Source organism: Otolemur garnettii, unplaced genomic scaffold (assembly GCF_000181295.1).
Source record: "Otolemur garnettii isolate 467f Iridium unplaced genomic scaffold, OtoGar3 scaffold00089, whole genome shotgun sequence".
NCBI lineage: Eukaryota > Metazoa > Chordata > Mammalia > Primates > Galagidae > Otolemur > Otolemur garnettii.
In genome coordinates this window covers 1,310,120-1,335,933 of record NW_003852484.1, presented here as the reverse complement: position 1 = coordinate 1,335,933, position 25,814 = coordinate 1,310,120, and the positions used below count along the sequence as shown (strand labels likewise).

At 39.4% G+C, this 25,814-nt stretch overlaps 1 protein-coding gene across 1 annotated transcript in view; it reads left to right on the top strand.

Annotated features, from left to right (window-relative positions):
* LOC100954950 (kalirin RhoGEF kinase) overlaps positions 1-25,814 on the top strand; it is a 512,376-nt gene that overhangs the window by 398,913 nt on the left and 87,649 nt on the right. The window contains exons 14-16 of the mRNA XM_023516322.1: positions 1,911-2,106; positions 10,706-10,872; positions 18,867-18,986. Coding sequence (XP_023372090.1) covers positions 1,911-2,106; positions 10,706-10,872; positions 18,867-18,986 — 483 coding nt within the window. The remainder of the gene's footprint in view (positions 1-1,910; positions 2,107-10,705; positions 10,873-18,866; positions 18,987-25,814) is intronic.

Sequence of the window (25,814 nt, the reverse complement as noted above, 5' to 3'; positions counted from 1 at the left end):
ATTCATTGTCTAAAGCAGTGATTTTCAACTGGTGTGCCATGGGCACAGATCTTAGGTGTGCAATAAAAATTTTTAAAGGTAATTAATTTATTTTTGGAAGAAGTCCAAAGCACAGCAAGTGTTTTTTTACTCTTTTTTTAATCAACATAATTTGTATGCCATGGAAGTTGAACTATGGGGTTCAAGTGTGCCGTGAGATAAAAAAAAAGTCGAAAAACACTGCTCTGAATTACCTCTCTATGAAGAGAATGAAGTAGTTTCAGAGATGAGGCTATAATAGAAACCTGTTTTGCCTGCTAACCTGCTGGTCCCCAGACCCTCAGGACTTCCCACAATAAGTAGTTACTGGGTTTTCCTGCTGGGCTCCACAGATCCCTGAGTGGATCTGAAAAGATGTAGGGGCGTGAAGTGAGAACCTGGGGCAGGGAGGATAGTATTTTCAAAGTTCCCCCCTCTCTGCTTCAAAGAGAGCAGCTACACTTTGATCTGTTTTATTTTGCTTGAAGAAAGGCCTTACTGTTAGAGAAAAATGAAATCTTACAACCCAGGCAGCAGCCCCTTGTGAAGGACTGCCTGGCTTTCCCATCCCAGCAGGCATGACCCCAGCGTGGGATATAGTAGGACTGCCTCAGTCCATCTTCTATTTCCCTTTGTCCCCTACATTCCTGGAGCAGCAGTGTTTGATAACTGGGAAGGGCATGATGCATGTGAGCCGGGATGAGATCCAGTATAATGAAAACCTCTCAACTAGGGCTCTGGGATATGTGTTAGACTGCCTGGACCACACCACAAATATGTGACCTGAGGTGGCATATCTGTTTCCTCTCCTAGGAAAGGAGGATGGCAGTGCCTATGCTACTGCCTTCACAGGGCTGCCATGAGAACAACACAAGATAACATATCTGAAAACCACAATTTAAATGTTTTAATTTTGATTCACGTATGAGAGGGAGTTATTTTCTAATTAGGTGCTTCTGTATTCTGTAAGTGAGATCTCTGTGTCGAAATCGTAACCAAAGTGTAGGATTTAGTCTCTATTTACAGGGAGCTAAGGGTAGACTGTATGAGCTAAGGTGCAAAGCAATAAATAGTCAGCAAGGGGATGTTAGGGTGATGTTTCCATTCATTACATGCTTCAGTCTCCTCTATGATCTTTAATGCCTTTCAATTGATTACAATCTGTTTGAATTTCTAGAGGTATGCTATGTATATACAACCTTGTCCAGTCACTATTTGCAGGTATTAGCTGTATCTGTATCAGAGGGAAAGAATTCTGCACAATAGAACACAAGAAAGGGATCAGGACTTCTAGGTCTGATGTACAGCTGCTCTTTAACTGATGGTGTCACCTTGGACCATTCACCAGGCCTCTCTAGCCCTCTCTTTCTGAAATAGACTCACTACTTAATTTTTGAAGACTACTACAACTATAAAGTTGTTTTGGAGCCACAGTGTGAGATCATAGACAGTCTTTGTAGTCAATAGAACTGAACTATACCCAAAGCTTTGCCCCTCCCTAGCAGGGTCAGTCATTCCCTCTGTCTGAGAGAGGGTCAGCTTCCTCTGTTGAAAGACAGTTCCGGAGATCTCAACCATGTCTGCTTCACTGAGTTATCATGGGAATTGAATTTCATGGAGTATGGAAAACCTTTATAAATCAAAATTCATCATATAAACATTTGTTGCTGTTCCTTTGCTGTTGCTATAGCCATTGAAACAGAGCACTTTTAAGGACGTGTATATGCCAGTTCATGGCAGTGTTGCCTAAATATAGTCTAAGGGTCAGAGATGTGAAACAGGGACTAATCTGAGGGTGGGTTAGGGAATAAGGCTTGGAATTGTGAGTTTCAGCCTAGCAGTCTCTTCGTGGACCCAGGGAGCCTGTACTGATGATGGTGGTTTCCCCGCAGGTGACAGCAGAGCTAGATGCCTGGAATGAGGACCTTCTCAGGCAGATGAATGACTTCAACACAGAGGATCTGACCCTGGCAGAGCAGCGGCTGCAGCGCCACACAGAACGGAAGCTAGCCATGAACAACATGACCTTCGAGGTCATCCAGCAGGGCCAGGACCTGCACCAGTACATCATGGAGGTCCAGGCATCAGGTGGGTGCCCTCTGTCACTCTCCTATGGGGAAGAATTCCAGCTAGTCTCCAAGGAGCACTTCCACCTCATTTGCTCATTTTATTTCTATAGATACAAAGAATAGAGATTTTTTTTACCTCCATTTTAAAGAAAAAGAAACAGAAGGCATGAGAGCTGAAATAGCTTGTCCAAGGTTGCCCAGTTGGGGTGTGGTGAAGATGGGAATAGGGCCAGGGTCTCCTGGTGCTGCAGAAAGAATGAAAGTGCCAACGACAAAAATTAGCACCGATTTTTTTTTAAACAGTGGCCTGGAAAAACAAACCACAGCAATTAGATATCCATGTGAGCTATATTCCAACGTATAGCTATCTTCCATTCTGCTCCCCATCCTTGCCTCCAGCACACATTCCTGTTATCTCCTTGTCTTCTGTTCATGCCTCTCAGAGTCCTCAATTTTTTATCATTGGTCTGTGGGTAAGTATAAGCAGTGCTGATAAAAATTTATGGCAAGGTCATATAATTTTATAACTTCTCAGAAAAACGTGGCTGAGTTACTCAGATTTAGCTTCTTTTCCTGCTCAAGATTTATTCAAAGTTTATACAACAAACGAGTAAGCCCTTACTGTTATACCTGCCACTCTCCAGAGTAGCCTTTGATATTAGAACTGGAGATAGTCCCCATTGAACCCTGAATATAGCTAGTCCAGAAAAATAGAAGTCACTTGTCTGGTGACATACCAGGGGAGTGTATTCCACCACCTACCCCACCCCATTACCCTCCTTTCTAGGATGAGGCAGACAGAAGCCAAGGCCATCAACTCTTTAAAACACATTTGGGCTACATCTCTGCTAATTATGAAGGATAGTAAAACCCTACACATGTCAGGGCCTTAGCAATCACACTCAGCCTCAGGGTACTATGGTTTGGGTTTGTTTTTTATTTTTATTTTTTGATGACCTAAAGGAGTAAATACCAGCATTCAAAAGAACTTCATTCCTAACCAGAGGAAGGAAAATCTATAAATTCTGATCATTTTTGTCAGCATGATCTGTCCTTAGATTTTCATTTACGCTATGAACAAACTCCCTGATACTCAGGGCTGTTCACAGGTGTGCAGCTTGTCCTTTGCATGGTCCCAGGAAAGGCTACTCACCTGCATCTATCTGGGAATATTTTTAAAAGCAACAACGCCCAGACCCTATGTGCCCAGACATTCTGCTTTAACTACCTCTGAATGGGACTTGGACAACAGCAGAAAGCTCCTCAGTCAATTTAACTGTGCAGCCAGGGTTGAGAACCATGGCTTTTTATTATGATAGTGAAATCTCAGCAGCTGACATCTATGGACAGTGGATCTCAAAGTGTGGTCCCCAGGTCAGCAGCATTAGCATCACCTGAGAACTTATTTGCAATGTGAGTCTGAAGACCCAGTGCTAGAACCTGTCACATCAGAATCTCTTAGGGTGAGGCCTGAGGCCCAGCAATCTGTGGTGCAGTGAGCCCTCCAGATAACTGACTCTCTACTTACCTAGGACCATGTACTCAGGATGGGCCCTGGACCACAGATCCAGCATCACTTGGGAGCTTTACCCCACATTTGTGAATCTGAATCTGCATGTTAACAAAATCTCCAGGTTAATTGTATATACATTAAAGTTGAGAAGCAGTGTTCTAGGACATGGGCTGTACCTTGTCAGAGCCTTGTTAAGGAAATGGGGAAACCATAATCCTTTCTCAGTGACTGAGAATCTCATCTGGGCTCAGGGTTTAGCCCTGTAGCTTAGCCTCACAATGCTGGCCATCATTGGATATACACCTGAAACTGGGAACCGTGAGAGAAGGCAGACATGGAACTTAGGAGAGAGGCTGTGCAGAGAAGCTGAGCAGGGATGCTCACTCTTCATCTCTCAAAGCACATGTGCCTAGCAAAGAAAGAGTCTCATCCAGCTGGAGACCTGCAGCACTCAGTCCCAGAGTGCTGACATGACCTTGTGCAAACCAACCTGTGTCCCAAGAGCCAAGTATCCATGGCAACAGAAAGACTGCTGAGAGCTGGAAGCCCCTGAGGACTGCTTGTAATTGGGGGTGCTGTGCTTGGCGTTCACCTAAACCATGAGGGCTGAGTGGGTGACAACACCCCCAGGCAGATGGGCTGCCAACCCCCACAGTATCCTGTGCTAGAAATGAGCTTTGTCAAAAGAGGTTTGCTTGGCCTCTCCAGCCCTGTCTGCTGAGGCTGGCTGCTCCCTGCTTCTACCGTAGCTGGCTGTTCAGTCTGACATAGCTCATGAGGCACAACAGTTATGAATTTAGGGTGTCCAGGAAAGCTCACTCTATCTATAGGTGAATGCCTAGTCCCACAGAGAGGCAACTAGCCTAACTCTTGGCTCAGAGAAGTGAAGGGCAAAGCCACACCAGAGCTGGAGCTGGGGATGGGATGAAGGATGGGCCTGGATTGGGCCTCAAACTCCCCACACCTTGGCCAAGGGATATAGGACTTCATAGACACAGGACAGAGGCAATGAAAGGCTTGGGCCTTTACAATGCTTGTTTGTCTAATGAACTATATTTGGACTAAATGTAAAATAAACTGTTGTTTTAGAAAAAGGACAGTTTGCACAAGTGATATTTGTTGGTATTTAGCCCACCATGCTAAATTAATTAAGGGTTTATGATTTGATTTTATAGTAGCAAATGGAAGTAGGAAATTTTATATGCTTATTTTTAAGCATGAAGTTTATAAAATCGAGCCAGGTTCTACTAAATCCCTTGAGTGTCCCAACAATTCTAATTCAAAGCAAAAAGCCTTTGCTTAAGTCAACATCAGCCTTGGGAATAGAGACAAATAGAAGTAATTTCTTAATTTGCTCATTGTTCTTTCTTCACTATGGAATTATGTATTTGAGCCTCAACTGGGGAGGTAGGAGGTTTTGCTGGAAAGAGCCAAATTAGGGGAAATGTGCTAATTGAATTCCAGGTCCAGTTCCAACACCAATGAGCAGTATGACTTTGGAAGTCCCTTTTCTTTCTCTATAGACTTTGATATCTTCTTTAGGCTAGTGTGGCAGGTAGACCTTTATTTCTAAAGTACCCTTTGGTTATCACTTTTCATGATTCAGCCTAAGTGCTTCCTTGGCTATGCCATAAGTCTTCTCTCCAATGAGATCTGGCCATGTGACTTGACCTTAGCAATAAGGTAAGAGCTACTTATTCTATAAGTATGTTGCTTTTTCTGGTTTAATCAAAGCATCAAGTTCTCCCTTTTTGCAAGGTTTTCAAGTGACAAATCTCTGGAGTCTGTGGGTATGATAGTTAAAATGTTCTGTGCCTGACAAGAACCTGGTTCCGATGTTTAGAAAAAAATTCTTAAAATAAGTTTTGTGGAGATCACTCTTCTCCTTAAGCATAGAGATGAGAATATAGATATGAAACGAATTCCTGGGTTGAAATCCTGGCCACACTTCTTACTATCTAGTGCCCCTGAATGTTACCCAATCTCCCTAAACCTCATCTTCCTCTGAAAAATGGTGACCATGAGAATATTTATCATATTCTGGGCGGCAGGTCATTGTGCCATCCTCATTATGAGGATGCAGTAGAATGATACAGGAGTATGGAAAGTGCTCAGTGAAGCTTGACAACTGCTATACAGTAGAACCTCTGTAAATTGACCACCTAATGGATTGTAACAAACCAGTCAGTATATGAAGGTAGCAACATAAGGACCTATGCCTACTGTACTGATACATGCACATGGTACATGTCTGGTCTGTGAAATTAAGTCAGCTTAAAGAGGTGGTCAGTGCAGGAAGGTGGTCAGCTATGTGTCTGTTGTATTTTATACTTGTATTCTAGCACATACTACATTCTGTTGGGGTTGTGTTTCTCTAGTTTCTCTAACACAATGTTTCTCAACCTTTTTTTTGTAACCTCATAGCATGCTTGAAGCTATAAATTTCCATGGCACACTTAAATTGTGTTTATCGAAAAAAGGAGTAAATATACATATATACTTACTGTGTTCTGAACTTCTTTGGAAAATAATTTAATTAATGGTCCTTAAAAATTTTCTCAGCACACCTAAGATCCTCTGAGGGTACCCCCGAGTACTGCAGCACACTAGTTGATAATCACTACTCTAGCAGCATGCGTGCAGAATTTGTTTTTCTTCTCTTCACATTCCCAGTGTCTAGCAGAGTGATTATGTCTTGCAGCTAGCAAGTTCTCAGTAATGTTTGCTGAATTAATCAGAACTTAACATCAGCATGGGTAGAGCATATGTAGTAAAAATAATGGGCCATAAATAATTTTACTGGTGTTAAAAAAGGAAAGATAAAAATGCCTGTGTTTTTTTCCAATGGTAGATACTCTGGGGTTAATAGGAATGTGGACTGGGTGGGGCTGAGAGGAGAGGGAAGGAACCTTGATGTAAAATAATGGCTCTCAGCCTGGCTACTTATATAGAATCATCTTGGGAACTTCTTAAAAATATCAATGTCTGGGCCCCACTCCTCAGATAGTGTAATTAATTGGTCTGGAGTGGGCCCAGCCTTTAAAAACACTTCCCAGATGATTTTAAAGTACAGCCAAAGTTGAGAACACTGATCTAAAAACCTGATTAGATGACTTTGTAATTTCTGAACCAGGTGTTATATAGAGGGAGTGACACAGAGGAGTAGAGAGGATAGGAGAAAAGAAAGATGTTTTCTATCTGAGGCAGAAAAATATTTCAGGAAAACACAAATAGTTAAAAAAAAAAATGTTGTGAGTAGCATAGCCAAAAATGCCCAAATCCTACCCTAGACCACAGCTACCTATCTTTGAAGTAATGTGGGGCCCCACCTGGCAGCAAAGGCAAACAAACTAACATTAGTGTTAGCTGTGGCTTTTAGCCCTAAATAAACATCAGTGCAGAGCCTTCTGGTAACTGAGCATGGCATAAGGGATCTCTATGTTCCTGGGTGGCTGGTCATTATGCCATTTTATCCAGTGTTCATAATCATGGTTGCATGTTGGAATCACCATGGGAGCTTTAAGACTTACTTATGACTAGGTCCCAGCCACAGAGATTCTGATGTTATTGGTCTGGGGATTGTCAGAACATGAAGATTTTTAAAAATTCTCCAGATGAATTAATGTAAACTAGGGTTAAGCACACTGGTCTAATACTCTTTAAGCCACCATAGTTTCCAGCAACACACACTGAGCAAGTACACAAACGCCCGTCAGTGAGATTTTATATTTACCTTTCATGCAAGCCATTCCATTGTCTATCAGTAATCAAAAATATATTCTTTATCATTTCCTTAATTAGAAGGAAAACATAGGAAAATGAATATTTTGGCCCTACTCGATACCAAACACTATATATACTATATGTCTCTTAGGTCTCACAATATCCCTGAGAAGTCATTGTTGTGATTCCCATTTGACAGATGAGGAAACCTAGGCTCACTGTTAGTGGGTTGCAGAGCAAACCTAAGCCTGTCCCTTCTCCAAAGCTCTCAGGTATTTTCAACCTCAGCTCTTCCCTGAGGAGCACCATTTATTCATTGATCAGGGAGTAAAGCATTGTGGTAGGGCCTAAAGTGGCAGAAATGAATAGGAACAGCATGGCCCTCGCCTCAGGGAGCCTGCATTCCTGTGAGAATATGGACAAGCTGATGAGGAACCACCTCAATGGAAGCATTCTGATGGGATGTGGGCACAGGATGTTGTGGGGGCACAACAGAAAGAAACCTCAATATGGCTTGTTAAAAGGGATCTGACAGACTGTTTAATTATGAATATATTCCACTACATGATGGAAAGAACAAAAGTGTCTTTTTGCATTTCTGAGAGCTCTAAGATAGACAGTGAGTCTATGATTAGATTGAGAGTAGTAATGTCAACACTAGGAAACTCTCTTTGCTGCTGATTGACAGATACTTTCGGCTGATGGGTTTTAGCTGTGACTCATGTCAATGTGTTTGGGGGCAATGAGAGAGAAGGGTAGTTTCTGTCTCCTAGGTGCAGCTGGAGTGAATCTTCACATTCCTCCCATTTACTTCATCTACAGATGATGCATTGCTGAGGATGGCAGAGGTGCGAGAACCATCGTCTTCATCCATTTTGTTTCCTGCGCTCAGTCTCACATAAAACAGTGTCAAATGAGTTAGGTGAAAATGCACCAAAGAGAGAGGGGGAGGCTGAGAACCTGTGCTGGATGATGTCCTTGGCAGGTGGCTGGCCTCTTTGATAAGTTACCCGGCTTAGCGGGCTCATTTATGTGATGTTCACATGGAAAGATACTCTGACCAAGCTGAGCATCCTGAACCCTAGGGTTAATCCACACTGTGACTAGACGTGAGGAAGAGCTACTTCTGCAGAGGGATTTTAAATTACATTTCCAGAAAGAAAACTTAGGGTCAGGATGCCATCCCCTTAGCATCCCCCTATGCCAAGCACTGCAGAGGTAGAAATTTTTGTATTATTTTTTATTTTAGTCAAGGAAATGCTCTACCTCATCTCCTTGGTAATTGAAAATAGTAACTGTATGGAGTTGGCTGCCAAAAGAACAAGCCGTTCTTTTCTCTGTCTTCCACAGATATTTTGGGAGCTGGGTCTTAGAATTATGAAACTGACAGAAAAAAATAAACATGAAAAGATACTGAAATTATTACCATGTAACACCAGAAAGTGTTCCCACTCTCCCATATTGTCCTTATATAAAGCACTATTTTTGCCTCCAGAAATGAATTTCCCCTAGTGTGTACAGACTTTCCTTATACTCCCCCGACTACATGCTGCAGGTGTGGTGGTGGTGGTGATGATTAATTTCTGATGGTGTGAGTCAGAATGATGAGGAAATCTCCCAAAGGGGATCTATTTTTTAGATGGCCACGTGTTGAGGTTGGTGGGCTCCTTTGGGTTTGATCCCCAGGGAATCACACTACCCACTGGTGACTTCTCTGCCAGGCTTTTGAGTCTGAACCCCATTGTTGATTGGGATGGTGTTCTTTAGCATCTCAGACAAGGTGTCACCATCAGGACCACAGCTGCATTGGGTCACAGATTATAGGATAAGGAGTCAGGGAAAGGATTTGGACAGAACTAAGAAGCCGCAGAGTCAGGTGGACTCAGGGGTCAGAACAGTCAAGTAATCCAGAGATAGGATTTTCCAAAGCCAAGGATCTGAGCAAAGCTAAATTAGAAATAGATAGACAATCCAAATCAAGAAACACAGGTCATAACTTGTATTAAGTCAGAGACAGGGACCAAGAGGGGGTGAATATAAGAGGACAGAAAGTTGATATTTTAAGGTTAGGAACCAGGAAAGCCACAGGACTAAGGAGCCATGGTCCATGTTTGTATGTGTACACGATAGGTATTTTAAATGCATCATAGAGTTAGGAAGGTATGTAAAATATTAACTCGGTTAACTTTCCCAGTTGAGGATTCTAGCTCAGTACTGTTCCAAAGCTAGTGCACTTTCCATGTAGTCTTTGGGAGCTAAGGAAGGCGTCACGTCACTAGCAGAGAGAGGGACTTTGAGAACTAAGGCAGTTCCTTTGCTCTGTCTCAGGGTTTGTTAATGAGCCTTTATGAAGTAGAAATCCATTTCAGGAAGCCTGGGCCTGCTGGTGATAATGTATAAATAGGAGAGCTGAAGTGGTGAACAAGAAGATGTGTGTATACATCTACACTTGCTATGAGAAAATGTGTGTATACATCTATACTTGCGAACAGAGAGATGTGTACAGAAAAAGTGAGGGTGGGAAACAAGGAATGGTGCTACAGCTTCCAGCTGGCAGATACTGACTCTGGGTCAGATGGTTGGCAGTTTAATAATGTTGGATGCGTTATCCATTAACATTGATAACACTTGTCAGTGACTGACTGGGCTTACTAATTGCTGTGAATCAGTAGAAAAATGAAACACAAACTCTCCTTGTGTGGGCACAACTTTAACATGATGGTTTTTCTAAATGGATAAGCACGCCATACCCCTGTGGTATCACTGGGGTATGTTTATTAGGTGTGTTTACCTGTGTTTGATAAACATATGAGAGCTACATGTATTTCTAAGATTCCTTTTTCAGGGAATATAAGTAGTTGGCTAATAAAATCATCACTGCCCAGCTACTCTACTCAGAGTGGACTTAACCATCTAAGGATAGGATACTATGTATCTGACCAGCTAAAAGAAAACATCTTTGGCAGAAGTTCTTTGACATCTTTGACAGAGCCTTTTTGGTCTGGTATTATATTTTCTAATATGCTCCTAAATCTCGCTTGTGAATATTCTGGATGTTGGCAAATCCTCTGGCAGGAATTTCTGGGTGCTGTCTTGTCTAAGAATGGGGTTCTGGAGAACCTCCTCTGTTTCTAATTCCAGTTGATAATAAGGAACTGATCATCTGTTGAAAAGTAAATCCCAGGCAAGGATCAGTTAATACAAAAGATATAGCATCCCAAACAAGGGCCCATTATGGCGATCTGTTCACAGAGGAATATGTAGAGATTGGGAGTATACCGACAACAGCTATTTCCAAATTCCAGTTTTCTTATGCATATTGAAAGAAGTGTAGTCTTTATGGTATTACCTGGTTTTTAATTTTTTGCATTTTTTAAATCAGGAATTGAGTTGATCTGTGAAAAAGACATTGATCTGGGAGCCCAGGTACAAGAGCTACTGGAGTTTCTCCATGAGAAGCAGCATGAGTTGGAGCTCAATGCGGAGCAGACCCATAAGCGGCTAGAGCAGTGCCTCCAGCTTCGGCACCTACAGGCTGAGGTTAAACAGGTGAGCCTGGCCCTTCCACTGTCTGCCTGGGTTTCTCAGCCAGATGACCCAGGCCTGCAACCTGTTCCTGGTATGGGGGTAGGCATGCAGAGCCACCGGTGTAGTCCTTTAAGTAACCAGCATTTAGAAAATACATAAGGACTAGCTGGATTAGGGTCTAAAAGCTTGGCTACTATAATAGACTCAGTGGTACCATGTGTCAAACTAAAAGTACATTATTTCTTTCTCACATAACAGTCCATTCCAGAGCTTTCCAAGGTGTCTTCAGTCATGGAATCTATTTTCTTTTTATCCTTAATCCTGTCAAGCAGCCCATGGGAGATACAAATCCTTTATCTGTGAACATATTCAGGCTTTTAGAGTCAGGTTGTTTACTATGGGGTACCTTTGTGCCTAGTACAGTACCTAAGACACAGTTAATAGTGAGCATTGTTATTTCCAGTGTGTGTGTGGTTTTACAAGAAAATGTTTTCCCCTATTAAAGTTGATTTTAAAAGGAAAAAAATAATTATGAGGCATTATACTAGGCATTTTATAAAGGACATACTTAATTTCTAGGAACCTATACACAATGACCAATGTCACATTTAAAAAATATTATATATTTATATTATGAACAAACTAAGGAGATAATTGTTGTGATTACCTATTTGGACAAAGAGGGGATTAAAGAAGTCAAAGTATAATAATAGTTCCTTATATTGAGTGCTGAGTGCTATGTGCCTGTTACATGCATCTCAATCAGTCCTCACAACCATTCTTTGAAGTAGATATTATTCCAGTTGTACAGAAGAGGCCTCTAAAACTTAGCACTTTTTTGCCCTTTTTTGTTCCTCATTCTCTCAAGCAACCCTACCGCCTGCTTCCTCTAAGCAGAGTCTACTCAAATTATCCTCAGCAGAAAAACATCTTTCTCTTTTAAAAATTTTGTTGGTATATATATTGGCTGCTAGAGCTTTATCTTTCTTTCAGAAAACCATAAGTTCACAATGCCAGAGTATTTAAGTTTATGTTTATTAATTTAGCATAAGAGCAAAAAATGTTATAGTTTGTTTAACTATTGCTTGATCCCTTCTCTATTCCTTGCTAATGCCTATGCTTTAGTTATTACATTGTTATATATTATAGTGGACAAAATTACCTTCTCCACTCCTCTTCTCTTCCAATTTGTGCTCAGCCAAAATGTACCGTGCTAAAGATCTATATTTGGCATAGACTAAATCATGAACCCCAAGCAAGGACATACTTGGGAGACATGGTGGAAATCCTAGCAAGCCCATAACAGTAATGAATATATATATATATATATATATATATACACACACACACACACACACACATATATATATACACACACACACACACATATATATATATTCTGAAACTTAGTAATTATGATCTCACTTTCTTTTCATATAAAAAATACTTTTTAATTTACGACGCCATTTTAAAAGAACAGGCTCATTGAAAAATATACTTACTATACTTACTTTACCAATGAGAAAACTGAGGCACCATCGGATTAGTGTTCCCCAGGGCCTCTGGACTAGTTAGCTGAAACTTGAGCCTAGGCCTCCTAAGTCTACAGATCCTACAGTGCCTCTACTAGCCCCCACTGCTACCGTGGGTTTCCAAGAGAAATAGAAAGAAGCCTTCTAACCTTATACCCAGTGAAATAAGACAGGCACAGAAAGACAAATACTGCATGTTCTCACTCAAATGTGTGAGCTAGAAGAGTTGATATTGTAAAAGTAGAGTAAAAATTGTGGCTACCAGAGGCTGGGAAGGGTAGGGAGTGAGGAAAGGACAGGGAGAGGTTAGTTAATAGGTACAAATTTACAGTTAGATAGGAGGAATAAGTTCTGGTGTTCCATAGCACAAGATATGACTGTAGTTAACAATTCATTGCATATTTCAAAATAGCTAGAAGAAAGGAATTTTAATATTCCCAACACAAAGAAATGATAAATGTTTGAGGTGATGATAATCATTTGATCACCAGACACACATATATTGAAATATCACATGTATCCCATAAATATATATAATTATTATGTATCAACTAAAAATTAAATATTAAATTAAAAGAATAGTCTGAGGTTCTCCTGGCCTTGGTTCTCATGTCTGAGAAAAGAGGAGCAGGCCTGGCCTACATTTTATGATAGAGAAAGTGGTACCTGCCTGATGTTAACAGGGCTCTGGCAGGTCACTGGAATCCTCTGCTGTTCTTGCTTGGTTGTTTCCATCCATGAAGGTGACAAACATGAACATCTGAACAAAACAGATAACATAAGAATTATTCCTATTTGACTTTGAAATGAAACATATTAATTTTTCTTTTGTTCCCAGTTTTTTATGTATATATTTTCTCCAACATCTTAGTAGAATCAAGTCCTTAATTCTCTTTTTCATGGCTATGTTAAAATGGAAATGAATTTTCTTTCTCCAAGTATACATTCTGTATAAGATGGGGACTGGAATGATGATAAATAGTTTGTCAAAAGGGAAAGTACACTGTCTATAATGAATAATCCAGGGTACACTTTACTTATATACATTCCCATTTATCTATAACTTGATGAGTTAGAGGACAGAAAATTCTTCTGCAGAGGTGGAAAATTCCTCATCTTTACCATGATGAGAATGATACACAGTGGGATTGTAGTTCAAGACTGTACAAGATTGTTCAAATCAGATTCTCAGGAAACCTACAAAGGCCTTTGCAAAGGGCAGCAGCCCTTTAAGGTATCAAGGGACTGCTGCTTGGTTAAGCCACCATGCCTTATTAGACAGACTTGTTTTCCTTGTCAATGTAGACTCTTTCTTCAGGGAGTCCTCTGCTCCAATTTCAGAGAAGGCATTTGTGTTTGATGGAAATTGGTGAAGCAGGAAATATTGATTTGGAAGCTGTTGACACTTGGAAAAGTGGAGTTAATTTAGATGTCAGTATTGATCATTGAGGCTAAATTTAGACACTAGCTAGCTTGAGAGTTTCTCTTTTGAATATATTCTTACAAAAGAAAAGAAAAAGGACACCTTCATTGAAATGCCATTAGTGGGGACAGAAAAAGAGAGAACAATAATGTATTATAATATAGCTATGTTGTTAAAGTGTACAAAGATCTAGATTTGACCATGTGGCTATCCTGTCCTTAAATGTAGTTTTACCAAAATTATAATAAATGGAATCCTTGAAGAACAAAGAAGGCATGGACAATAGACTGAAAATTATTTTCAAGTATTCAAAAAAATGAAATTAATTAGTCCAACTGATTTTCTTTCTGAGGGATTACATAGGACTTTATGTAAAAAGATGACCTAAACACCTCTAGAGAAATGATGGACCTTGAAGGGAAACTAGTCCCCTGATTGATACAGACCATGGTCCAGGTTTCTAGACCACCCAGATGCCAATTTCTCTCCAAATCCCAAAGAAGATTCTGATTGCTACCAGGAAAATTCCTACCCTGATGAGGAGGATCTCACATTTATTAGATGATTCAGAATGATTTGAAAAACCTACTTAATCAACATAAAACCAAGTTAATTTCCAGGTGTATGTTTACAAAGTGGTGTATTTAGCAGTAAATAAAATGGACCTATAAAATGTTGGGTCTCTAAGCTATGGGGAAGGAAATGAAACTTTACTACTAAAGACAGTGGCTTAGTTTGCTTCTTTGAATCAAATGTTGGACAAAATTTCATATGATCAAGATGAACAGTTAAGACAAAGGATAAAATATTAGCCTATCATACACCTGTGGATAATATTGGGTTCAGTTCTGTTGACATAATACAAAAGTTAGAAAGGAGTTGGAATAGAGCCAAAATCAGGGCAACCAAAGGGACAAGGATCATCCTTTTTTTGGTTGGTTTGTTTCAAGATGGAGATAACTAAAAACATAATGGCCACAGTCTCTAAAATCATGAAGGGTGCACATGTGCAATCTCATAGATCGTGGATTTTTAGAACTCAGGAACACTGGAAATGTGACAGGTTCCCTGCTACCATCTGAGGAGCAGATTATTTTTCCTGTGGCTATAGTTTTAGAAATATCTTATGATAAGTCATCTGTAACAGCAGTCCTTAAAGTCAGTTGCCTGGAGTGTAACCTCATAGCTTTATTGTGGTCATAACCTCAAGAACAGAGCCATTTACAGAAAGCTTCCCCAGAGACATGTTTACAAGGCCCAGCTTGTCCAACTTAAATGGCAGTATCATCTGGGAACATCCACGTCCAATTATTCATATCCATTCTTCTGACTTGGGGTTATCTGAGTTTCTGTGACCTAAAGAAACAAAGGATCTCCATTTTCAGTCCCCTATCTAAGCTCAGACTAAGCTGAACTCTTGGCCTAGCTTTTAAATATGGTATTCTTTTAATTCTTCATTCCTGTTTAACTAATTTTCTGTGATATCCTATAGAGGTCAGTTTCAAACTCTTTAAATTTTGAAAGACGTGTGGAATGTTAGAGCTAGAAATGAACTTTAAAGATTATTTAACTTACAGTGTAAATCGTTGCTTTAAATGATTGATCAATGTGATTGTTCATTTTATGGTTTGAAAAATACTTTCACATTAATTATTTTATTTCATTTTCCCCCTGCCTTAGGCAAGGAAAGCATTCACATTTCACAGATACAAAAACTAAGCCTTAGAGACATTAAATAATGTTTCCAAGGTCACACAACTCAGGATTAGTAAAATCGGCATTTTCTCATTTTAATTGATGATATTTCTTCTACTACCTGCACACATTTGGGTGCTCACAGAAGAATAACCACTTTTATGAACCAGGAAAATAAAATATAACAGTAATGGAAAATTATACCAAGGGTTATAAGAATAGCTAAGGAATCTACATCACAATATGGAGAATCAGCTCATACAAATTCTAGAATAATTGGGTATGGTGGCTCACCCCCATAATCCTGCACTTTGGGAGGCCAAGGCAAGAGGATCACTTGAGGCCAGAAGTCCAAGATCAGCCCGGGCAATATAGCTGGACCTCATCTCTACAAAATAGAACATAAAAAGCTTAGCCAGGCATGGTGGCATTTGCCTGTAGTCCCAGCTATTAGAGAAGGTGAGACAGCAGAATCACTTGAGCCCTGGAATTAGAGACTGCAGTGAGTTATAATTGCACTATTGTACTTCAGCCTGAGTGACAGAATGAGACCCTGTTTTCAAAAAAACAAAACAAAAAACCCCCAATTCTGAAATAAAGCTTTATATTCCATCTTTTGCTCTTCTGATTAAGAAAGGTATAAATGTAGTTTCATAGTATTACCTAGCTCTTTGCTCCAAAATAAAAATCACCACCAACACAATCATAGTCATCAGACTTCACATTTTACCATATGTTATGTCAACTTCATCAGACTTTACATTTTATAGTATGTTATGTCAACTGTGTAATGCAGAAGGGGGAAGTACTGTTATCCTTATTTTACAGATGAGAAAATTGAGGTTCAGAGGGGTTAAGTGATTTTGCCAGATAAGTAACACAGCCAGATATTCTGACTTCTAATTTATGTTCTTCCTGTACTATGCCAGTTCTACTTTCAGGACTGGCTCGTTAGGGGGATCAGTTCCACCTTGGATGTAAGCCATGTATATAAACTACCATGTATTTTTATCTTCCTGAAATCAAATCTCCAACTCTAAAGTCTTGGAATGCCTTTATAAAAGCATTTGAGAAATAAAAATGAACAAGGATGGTGTGAGTTAATAAAAGAAGTAGGTACTGAAGCCCATGACATTCTTAAATGGAAAAGCTGATAAGTGGAGATCCCTGCCACCATAGCTATAACTGATGCTTTCAGTTGGCTAATGAGAGAAAAATATTCTAGCAAGACTCAGCATGCCCAAAGGAAGTCCGATTGTCCCATAAGCATTGATTTGTGATGCACATGGATAAAATGATTCTCTGATACCCTCAAATGAATCTCCAAAACTAACCAGAATGCAATGAATCATGGAAAGAGGGGCATCATGAAGCATTTGGGCATGCAACCTATGAATGTACGCACCCAAACTTACTGGCAACTTTATAAAATCATTAGCTCCTCTAGCCAGCCAGCCACAGTCTCCCAGTGACAACAGGGATTTCACATGAACACTCTGAGCAGTTATTTCCTGCAACTAATTGCTTTACAGATTGGTATCTCATCCACAATCTTCCAGCCTGGCCATGAATTAATATCTCAATCCAAATAGCATAGCACCAGGGGGATTTTATGCCCTGATGTTATCTGTGTACAATAAGGCATCAGTTATTTTCTGCCCAGGGATGAAATTTGAGAGATGCCTATGAGAGTGATGGAGCAGGAGACTGGGCGAAGTGTTTTCTAATTGTCCAATGTGAGAAAGTTGAGGGGAGAAAAATTGGAAAGCACATCTGAAACAAATTGTGGTATCTTCTCCTTTGGCATGAGGTAACAGATGGATGGTGTGTACTGATCTTGAAATTTCAGAAGAATTTTTATTTCCTCTCCAAGCTAACTCTCAGACTCCCTAATAAAGAACATATTGGCAATGTTCTGGTGACCAGACACCAGGTAGGCTTTCAGAGTCTAATTTTCCAGTTGGATTATTTATGCTGACTTTATTCTCTGGATAATTGCCACATCTCTATTTCATCTAGAACTGTCTAGACGGTATCAGCTGTTTCTTCTTTTATCCTAATACTCCCTAGCTGAGTTTTCTTTCCTCCAGTACTCATTAAGGCAGCGGTACTGAACCTGTGGGTCGCGACCCACAGGAACTGTATTAAAGGGTTGTGACCTTAGGAAGGTTGAGAACCACTGCAATAAGGTCATATAGAAATTGTATTCAACCTAGCCATAACCTTTAAATAATTTAAGTCAATTATAACTTACTCTCCCTTTTTGGGGGGATGATCTAATGCATGAATTATTCATGCTATTTTGTTTGTTTACTTTCTCCTTTCTCCTTTTTTTTTTTTTTTTTAACCTAATGAAGCTTAAACCTGTCTACTCTTGGCTGTTTTGCAAGGTATAGGAGGCTGGACCCATTGCTCAGGTGTAAGCTGGGCATTCTCCATTGCTTTGAAAACATTACTATACCACACCCATTATATGTAAGATACTGTGCTAGGTACTATGTGAGATTAAAGTATGACTAATATATCATCCCAGACTTCAGAAAGTTTATATTCTGAAGAGGAGATAAAACATAGATTGAAGTAACTGAACCAGACAGCCTATGGCAAGTGCCACAAAGGTGGCACATACAAAGTGCAATGTTTGCACCAGATGAGGAGGTGATTGTTTTTATTGTTATTTGAATTGAGTCTCTAAAAATGGAAAATGATACCGACAGATGGAATTTACTTATTTGTACCTTTTTATGTTCCAAAAGGAACTTTAGATATACATACAACCAGGTTAAGTAATGGTTAAATGAGTAAGGAAATTGGGACTAAGGAGAGATGAGGGGAGAAAATAAGATATGAGCTGGGGATGAAGTCTGGTACCCAAAAAGTAAGTAATTCTCCTAGGTGCCGTGGCTCACACCTGTAATCCTGGCATGCTGGGAAGCCGAGGTGGGAGGACTCCTGGAACTCAGACATTTGAAAGAAGCCTAATCAAAAGCAAGACACTAACTCTACTTAAATAGGAAAATTAGTCAGGTGTTCTAGTGGGTGCCTGTAGTCCCAGATTCTTAGGAGCCTGAGGCAGGAGGATCACTTAAGCCCAGGAGTTTGAGGTTGCTGTGAGTTAGGCTGTCACCATGGCACAGTAGCCATGGTCAACAGAGACTGTTTTAGAAAAAAGGAAAAAAAGAAGAAGAAAAGAAAGAAAAAGAATACCTTATGGTATAGGATGCTTGGTAAGATTGGACAGATGATCATTTTAATGATCCAGACCCTTCCCATCCTTTCTCCAACAGAGGATAAAGGGTAGTGAGCTCTCTGACTGAAATGCCTATAAGAGGCCACTGACCTGTGTGATTATCCCAACTCCTTAGGTCCTGGGATGGATCCGCAATGGAGAGTCAATGCTCAATGCCAGCCTGGTCAATGCCAGCTCTTTGTCCGAAGCAGAGCAGCTGCAGCGGGAACATGAGCAGTTCCAACTGGCCATCGAGGTAACACCCAAATCTGGCTGCTCCATCCTCTCTTCCCCTTTCTGCTCTGCACCCCAGACAGGGTGATTCCCTCAGGTGGGGAAGCCGGTACTTTTTCTAGTGGGATGGTCCAGGGAGTCTCCTTATTAGCCAGGAGTTGATGGGGAAGCAAATGCAGGGGTTCACACCCACCTCCAGAGGCCAGAAGACAAGTATCACGCTACAAATAGCTACAAATAGAATCTTTGTTGCTTATCAGTACTTTCAACATTTAAGGCTGGTGGTACCTTGAGATTTTGATACATTGTGGACTTGTACCATATGAGGAAAGGTAAAGCTAAAAGGCTAGAAGTCACTTCTAGTTAAATCACTGAGAATTCTGGACAAACTAGTACAAAAGTCATTAGTAAATTAGGATCCTATTTTTAAACCTTTGGTTTATGTGTACCACTGGATACTCTTGTCAGAGTCTGCCTTTTAACAAGGTTAATGAGCGCTGGGGCAGAGAGCACTGGATAGTTCACCTCACTGAAACCAGTTGTTCAGTAATGCCAGTAGAAGTCATATAAGCTGCAACCAGAAGAAATTCACCAACAGGGACTTTTTAAAAGACTATTTAAAAATAAAACTTCATTAAGCCGAATATAAATTTTGTTTTGCTTTAAATACTTTTAATTGTCCTTTCTGCTAGGACATTCTCCTTCCCAAAGAGACTTGAACTGATTACTTGAGAATGTTGTGGGAAGAAGAGTAAGAAATAGGACATGGGAACTGTATTAAAAATAAAATAAGTTCAGTACCAATGGGAAAAGAGATAAAGAGTGAAAACTTCAAAGACACTCATTATTTGTTCAGTATAGAATTCAGCCTACTTAGGAGTGGGTAAGAATTGCAAAGGTGTTATCTTCTAAAAACAAAAAAGATTGTTAATGAGAATTTTGTATAACAATGATGTGAAATAATAAAAAACTATCTGTGCCTATATCTTTTTATGCAGTAATCCAACTGATTACTTGCCATTTTTAAGCTAGTGAATTCAACCACTTAATTTTTCAGAAACCATCTTGAAATGAGCAAACTTAATAAGATGCTTAATATCTTCTTAGGAACCATTACTAGTCTGGGGTTTGAGATTTAAAAATAAACTATATATTCAAAGTGGCATAATAGACATTGGAGACTCACAAGGGGGAGAGTGGAAAATGGATAAGAGATAAAAAATTACCTATTGGGTACAATACACACTATTTTGGTGAGGGGTACACTAATGAATTAAGCTTACTAGACTTCACTCCTATATAATTCATCTATGTAACAAAAAAAATTATACCCCTTAAAGCTATGGAAACAAAACAGGAAAATTTCAGATCTACTGTCCAGGGAAGGTTAAGTAAATGATAGCAAATCTCTAAAAAAAATTAAAAATAAACCTGTGTATTGCACACATAATATGAGCAATCATTTTCTAAGAAAGAATTAACCAAAGGAGATAAGTTTTATTATCATTGGCTATCTCTATTGAATTTTAAAGACATACCCAAATACAACAGGGATAGGACTATCCACTATCAGAAAAGTCAAGATTGGGGCTATAATCAGGAATCAAGCTCACAGTGATCAAGTTCCCAATGTTACAGGCAGCAATGAAGAGAATGAGGGTTGGACAATCAAATTAGAGGCATGGCCAAAGTTATGAGGGGTGCTAAGCAGAAAGATCACTCTTGGCCATACCTTCTCTTTATTTATCTTGAACAACAACGTTTACATGCCCTGCCAGGTAATTAAATATCCGGTCCCTTAATCAAATGTTGGGCAAGTGAGATCAAATGTTACAACATGCTCGAGCATTTCTCTCTCTCTCTCGCTCTCTCTTTTTTTTTTTTTTTTTTGGATAGCAAATCTCAGACAAAATTTATTGTTACAGATTGCAAAACATTTTTGTTTAATGGATTATAAAAATCATCAAGGCTCATGTATCACTCAAGCATGCTTATTTTCTAATAGTTATTGCTAAAAAATTCCATGAACACTATTTGTATTGTTTTTAGATTGGCATTCCACATGTAAGGAATACTCTTGAACATATCCTCTGTAAAGCTCACATGGTTATTTACCACAGGCTGTGTATAAACTGGGTACTCAAGAAGTATCCAATATAATAAGAGACAAACTACTTCGAGTTATTTTATACCAACTCCTAAAGTAATTTTCAATTGTCCATATACTACTCTTATCATCTCACATTAAATATAATCCAAAATTTAAGTATTTCTGCTTCTAAAAAACTGATTAAAATAATATATATCCTTTAAACAACCACTTTCACAGAATTTTGAAAATCAAATTTCAAATTTTTTTTGTTTGCAGTTTTTGGCTGGGGCCGGGTTTGAATCCACCACCTCTGGTACATGGGGCCTGTGCACTACTCCTTTGAGCCACAGGCGCCACCCCTTCAAATTTCTTTTGAAAGTCATTTATTATGGGTAAGGCACACTAAACTCAAAGTGCTACTGAGATCTGTCTTCTTGAAACTTTGAATCCCAGAACCCAAGCTCTAAAATGAATAACAGCCAGTGGAATCTTATCTCTAAAATGAATAACAGCCAGTGGAATCTTAATACTCTTTGTTGTGCAAGTGGGAGCATTTTCAAACAGTCTCGACATCTATTGCAGGGGATTATGAGGAAATAATATTTGAGTAGCAGAATTTTACTTTAAAGTCAAATATGCATGGCCGGGCAAGATGATTCACGCCTATAATCCCAGCACCATGGGAGGCTGAGGTGGGTTCATAGCCTGAGCTCAGGAGTTAAAAACTAGCCTGAGCAACAGCAAGATCCACATCTCTATTAAAAATAGAAAAGCTAGCTGGGCGTGGTGGTAGGCATCTGTAGTCCCAATTACTTAGGAGGCTGAAGCAAGAAGATCACTGGTGTCCAAGAATTTGAGGTTGTTGTGAGTTATGATGCCACAGCACTCCATTCAGGGTGACAGAGCGAGACTCTGTCTCAAGTAAAATATAGGATGGCACCTGTGACTCAAAGGAGTAGAGCACCAACCCCATAATGCTGGAGGTGGCGGGTTCAAACCCAGCCAGGGCCAAAAACTACAAAAAAAAAAAAAAGACCAAAATATGAGGGGACTTGGCTATTTTATATTTTAAGATCTACAGATTTTAAAACACTGACTCAAAGTTCCTCACTTAAAAGATATTTAACAGCAGACAATTTATATTTCTAAGAAATAGTAAAAGAGAGACATAACCATTAAAAATATTTGCATTATGGGGGCGGCACCTGTAGCTCAGGGGGTAGGGCGCTGGCCCCATATACCAAGGGTGGCAGGTTTGAACATGGCCCAGGCCAAATTGCAACAAAAAATAGCCGGGCATTGTGGCAGGCGCCTGTAGTCCCAGGTACTCCGGAGGCTGAAGCAAGAGAATCACCTAAGCCCAGGAGTTGGAGGTTGCTGTGAGCCGTGACACCACAGCGCTCTACTGAGGGCGACAAAGTGAGACTCTGTCTGTTAAAAAATAAAATTTGCAATGAGCAGTGCCTATGGCTCAAAGGAGCAGGGCGCCAGCCCCATATGCCAGAGGTGGCAGGTTCAAACCCAGCCCCAGCAAAAAAAAAAAAAAAAAATTGCATTATGGCCAGGCACGGTGGCTCAGGCCTATAATCCTAGCACTCTGGGAGGCTAAAGTGGATGGATTGCCAGAACTCACGGGTTTGAGATCAGCTAGAGCAAGAGGGAGACCCCGTCTCTAAAAATAACTGGGCATTGTGGCAGGCACCTATAGTCCCAGCTACTCGGAGGGAGGCTGAGGCAAGAGAATAGCTTGAGCCTAAGAGTTTGAGGTCACTGTAAGCTATGACCTCTACCAAGGTCGACAAAGTAAGACTTTGTCTCAAAAAAAAAGAAAGAAAAGTTTTGCATTATAATAATAATGCTTTCTCCTTGTAAGTAAAAAATTACTAAAAAATTAAGTACCATTAAGCAAATAAATGTTCACATCATACTAAACAAAACCTTGGTACTTTGAACAAACATGTTCTATGAGGAAAAAAGAAAAACTGATAAAATACTTGAATTCATTAAATGAAATGTTCCATTGGTCACAAATTAGCGAATTTAGTAGTGTTTATTAGATATATCTCTTCTATGTAGAAAATATATAGCGTGTATAATAAAGATTCAATTTTTTAGTAATCTTCAAGATGAACAGGCTTAATCTTTGATTGGTTTTCTAAATTCTCCATGATATCTTTCAGATGATCTTCATCTTTTAAAAAATACACATATAATTCTCTTTCCATTTGACACAATTTGTTAGTTGCCAAAATTTTTCTTTTTGTCTTCACATCAGCCAGAATATCAGTAAGGAGATGACTTAGCTTATTCATTTGAGATTCAACTTGATGAAACTGCTCCATTAACTCCTGACCACTAAGTAAAAGCTGATTTCCTCTTTTATACAATGCATCACAAAGCATGTCCACATCATGATTCAGTCTGGACAGAAAAGAAAAATGATCTTGAACAGATACTTCCAACTGATCTTGTGCTAAAGAAACATCCTGTTTCAATTTTTTGGTCACTTCCTCCAGGTTTCCATGAGTTATAAACAATTCTTTTTTCTTATTCTCTCCCTCTGAAAGTTGATAAAGCCTCAAGAAGGGCCCACTCACCACCGTAAGGTGTAGGCCAATACTGCTTTCCATGCTCAAGCATCTCAATGAGATTTTGGGAGAGAATGGGCAAATGTATTTGTAGTGCTATGAGATGACTAATTTCAGTATGACTGCATATTCAGATTTATGCCAGATGCTGTTGCATCTTACAGAATAGAGGCTCACTAGGCATAAACATCTCTTAAGCAGTTCTCAGTTTTTATATAGGTGAAACTTGATCAAATATTCTTGGAGCTGATGTTGAGATATAGGCCACTCCTATGTGTCTGTGATCTCAAACAGAACAGAGCAGATAGGATTTCTAGAACGTGGGAAGGAAAGCTAAGCAGGGTCTGCAGTGTCGCTAGAATAATGATGAGAACAGAACCAGAATTTCAACATACTCTCCTTGTCCAGGTGGCTTCTTAAAAGTGTGTCAGTTTAGACTAGATTCTACATCTAGAGGAAAATATGCCAGGGAGGATTTGAGCAATTTTAAAGGGAGTGAGAATAGTCTGGTTGGCTTAACTCATTTTGGCAATGTTACTGGAGGCCTTTACAATGATTGTGAATGGCAAGCGTAATTTGACATCTTAGACCCTAAGAAAGAGTCTTGAGTTCCATAAGAGAAAATATAATAGCTATAAGTAGGATGATCATGTAATTTATTGTTTAAATGAGACACTTTTAAGAATAGAGGGGATTATTAATAACTAAGCCAGAAAATAGGTACTGAAACTGTCATACGCAAACGGGATATCTGCTAACACTACCCTGGGCAGCTTCAGGTTGAAGGTTTTGGTCTCGCCAAGGAAGGTCAGAATTTTTACCTGAAGTAGCTTTGATTTTGGGAAAACTTCCCCAGAGCCAGAATGGAAAACCAGTACACAGCACGTAGAAGCAGCTAAGCTTTATCAAGCAGTCCTAGATTATTACTTGTTAGTATCCAGGATGGGGTTGATGTATCTTCAGGAACTGTGAACTTCACAGAGACAAGCTCAATTTCAAAATCTATTTTTATTTGAAATCCTCTTATGCATTTTAAGCGTTAAGCATTATGCCAGAAGAAGTAGTTAAAACTGGATAATAAATTCAGTTGATTCAGTTCCATTTTCTTCTGTGTACTCTTACTAAATATTAATGTCCTTGATAATCCCTGTCTTAAAGATATAGCACTCAATAGGATTAGATAATGGGGCATAGAAATAAATGAAAAATAATGACTTAAGCTTAGCGAGCAAAGATTATGTCATAAAGATAAGAGTTTATCATTTAGAAAATTAAAGAGGGAAGGAGCTCCCAGGACTATTAGATGATAATGAGTTTCAAAGTAAGAAAGAAAATTTATTACATAGCATAAATTATGGGAAAATCAAGGTTACTCCTCCACTTTCAGAGAAAAAGATATAATAACAGGTTTATAATAACAATTATATGCTGGTTTCACATATTGAGAAAAGGCCAGGTAATTATCATAATCACTAATGTTCATTTGGTTAACCCTTCCTCTGAATGAGTTACTATAGATACTTTCCTAATTGCTAGAAGTAAAACAATGTGGTCTGATTTAGTGGAAAGAACATAGGCTTGGGAATAGGTCATGTCTGAGTCTTATTTCTGGTTTTATTACTTCTTTGGTTGTACATTTTGAGGCAGGTCACCTAACCAGCCAAGCTTCAGTTTCTTAATCTATTAAATGAGAATAACACTATTCAACTTGTAGTAATATTGAGAGAACTAGAAAGTATATGCTTAAGCACAGTGCTCAGCACTGTATACAGAGTGACACTCAGATAAATGACAGCTATTTTAATGATTTTCAAATCCTTCTCAACTTGAGTGTTTCACTATTGAAATAAGGAGAGTCAGCCAAGAGTTAGATGAGTCACATAGGAGCTCAGAAGGAGATGGTTTTCATTGAGTCTCAGACTGTCTGAAAAGGCTTCATTGAAGGAGGATAGACTTGAGTTGAGATTCAAAGGAAAGCTGGAATGTAGACAGGGAGGTACTCAGGCCATCCGTTAAAGGCAAGAAGAATCATGGTAGCAAAAGCAAGAAAGTAAGGAAGTAGCAATAGCATCGTAGAAGTAGTTTGGGACCACATTCTGAGGCTTTTATAGACTCTAAAGTTTGTGGACTTAATTTTATAACAATGGGGAAACCACTGAAGGCTTGAAGT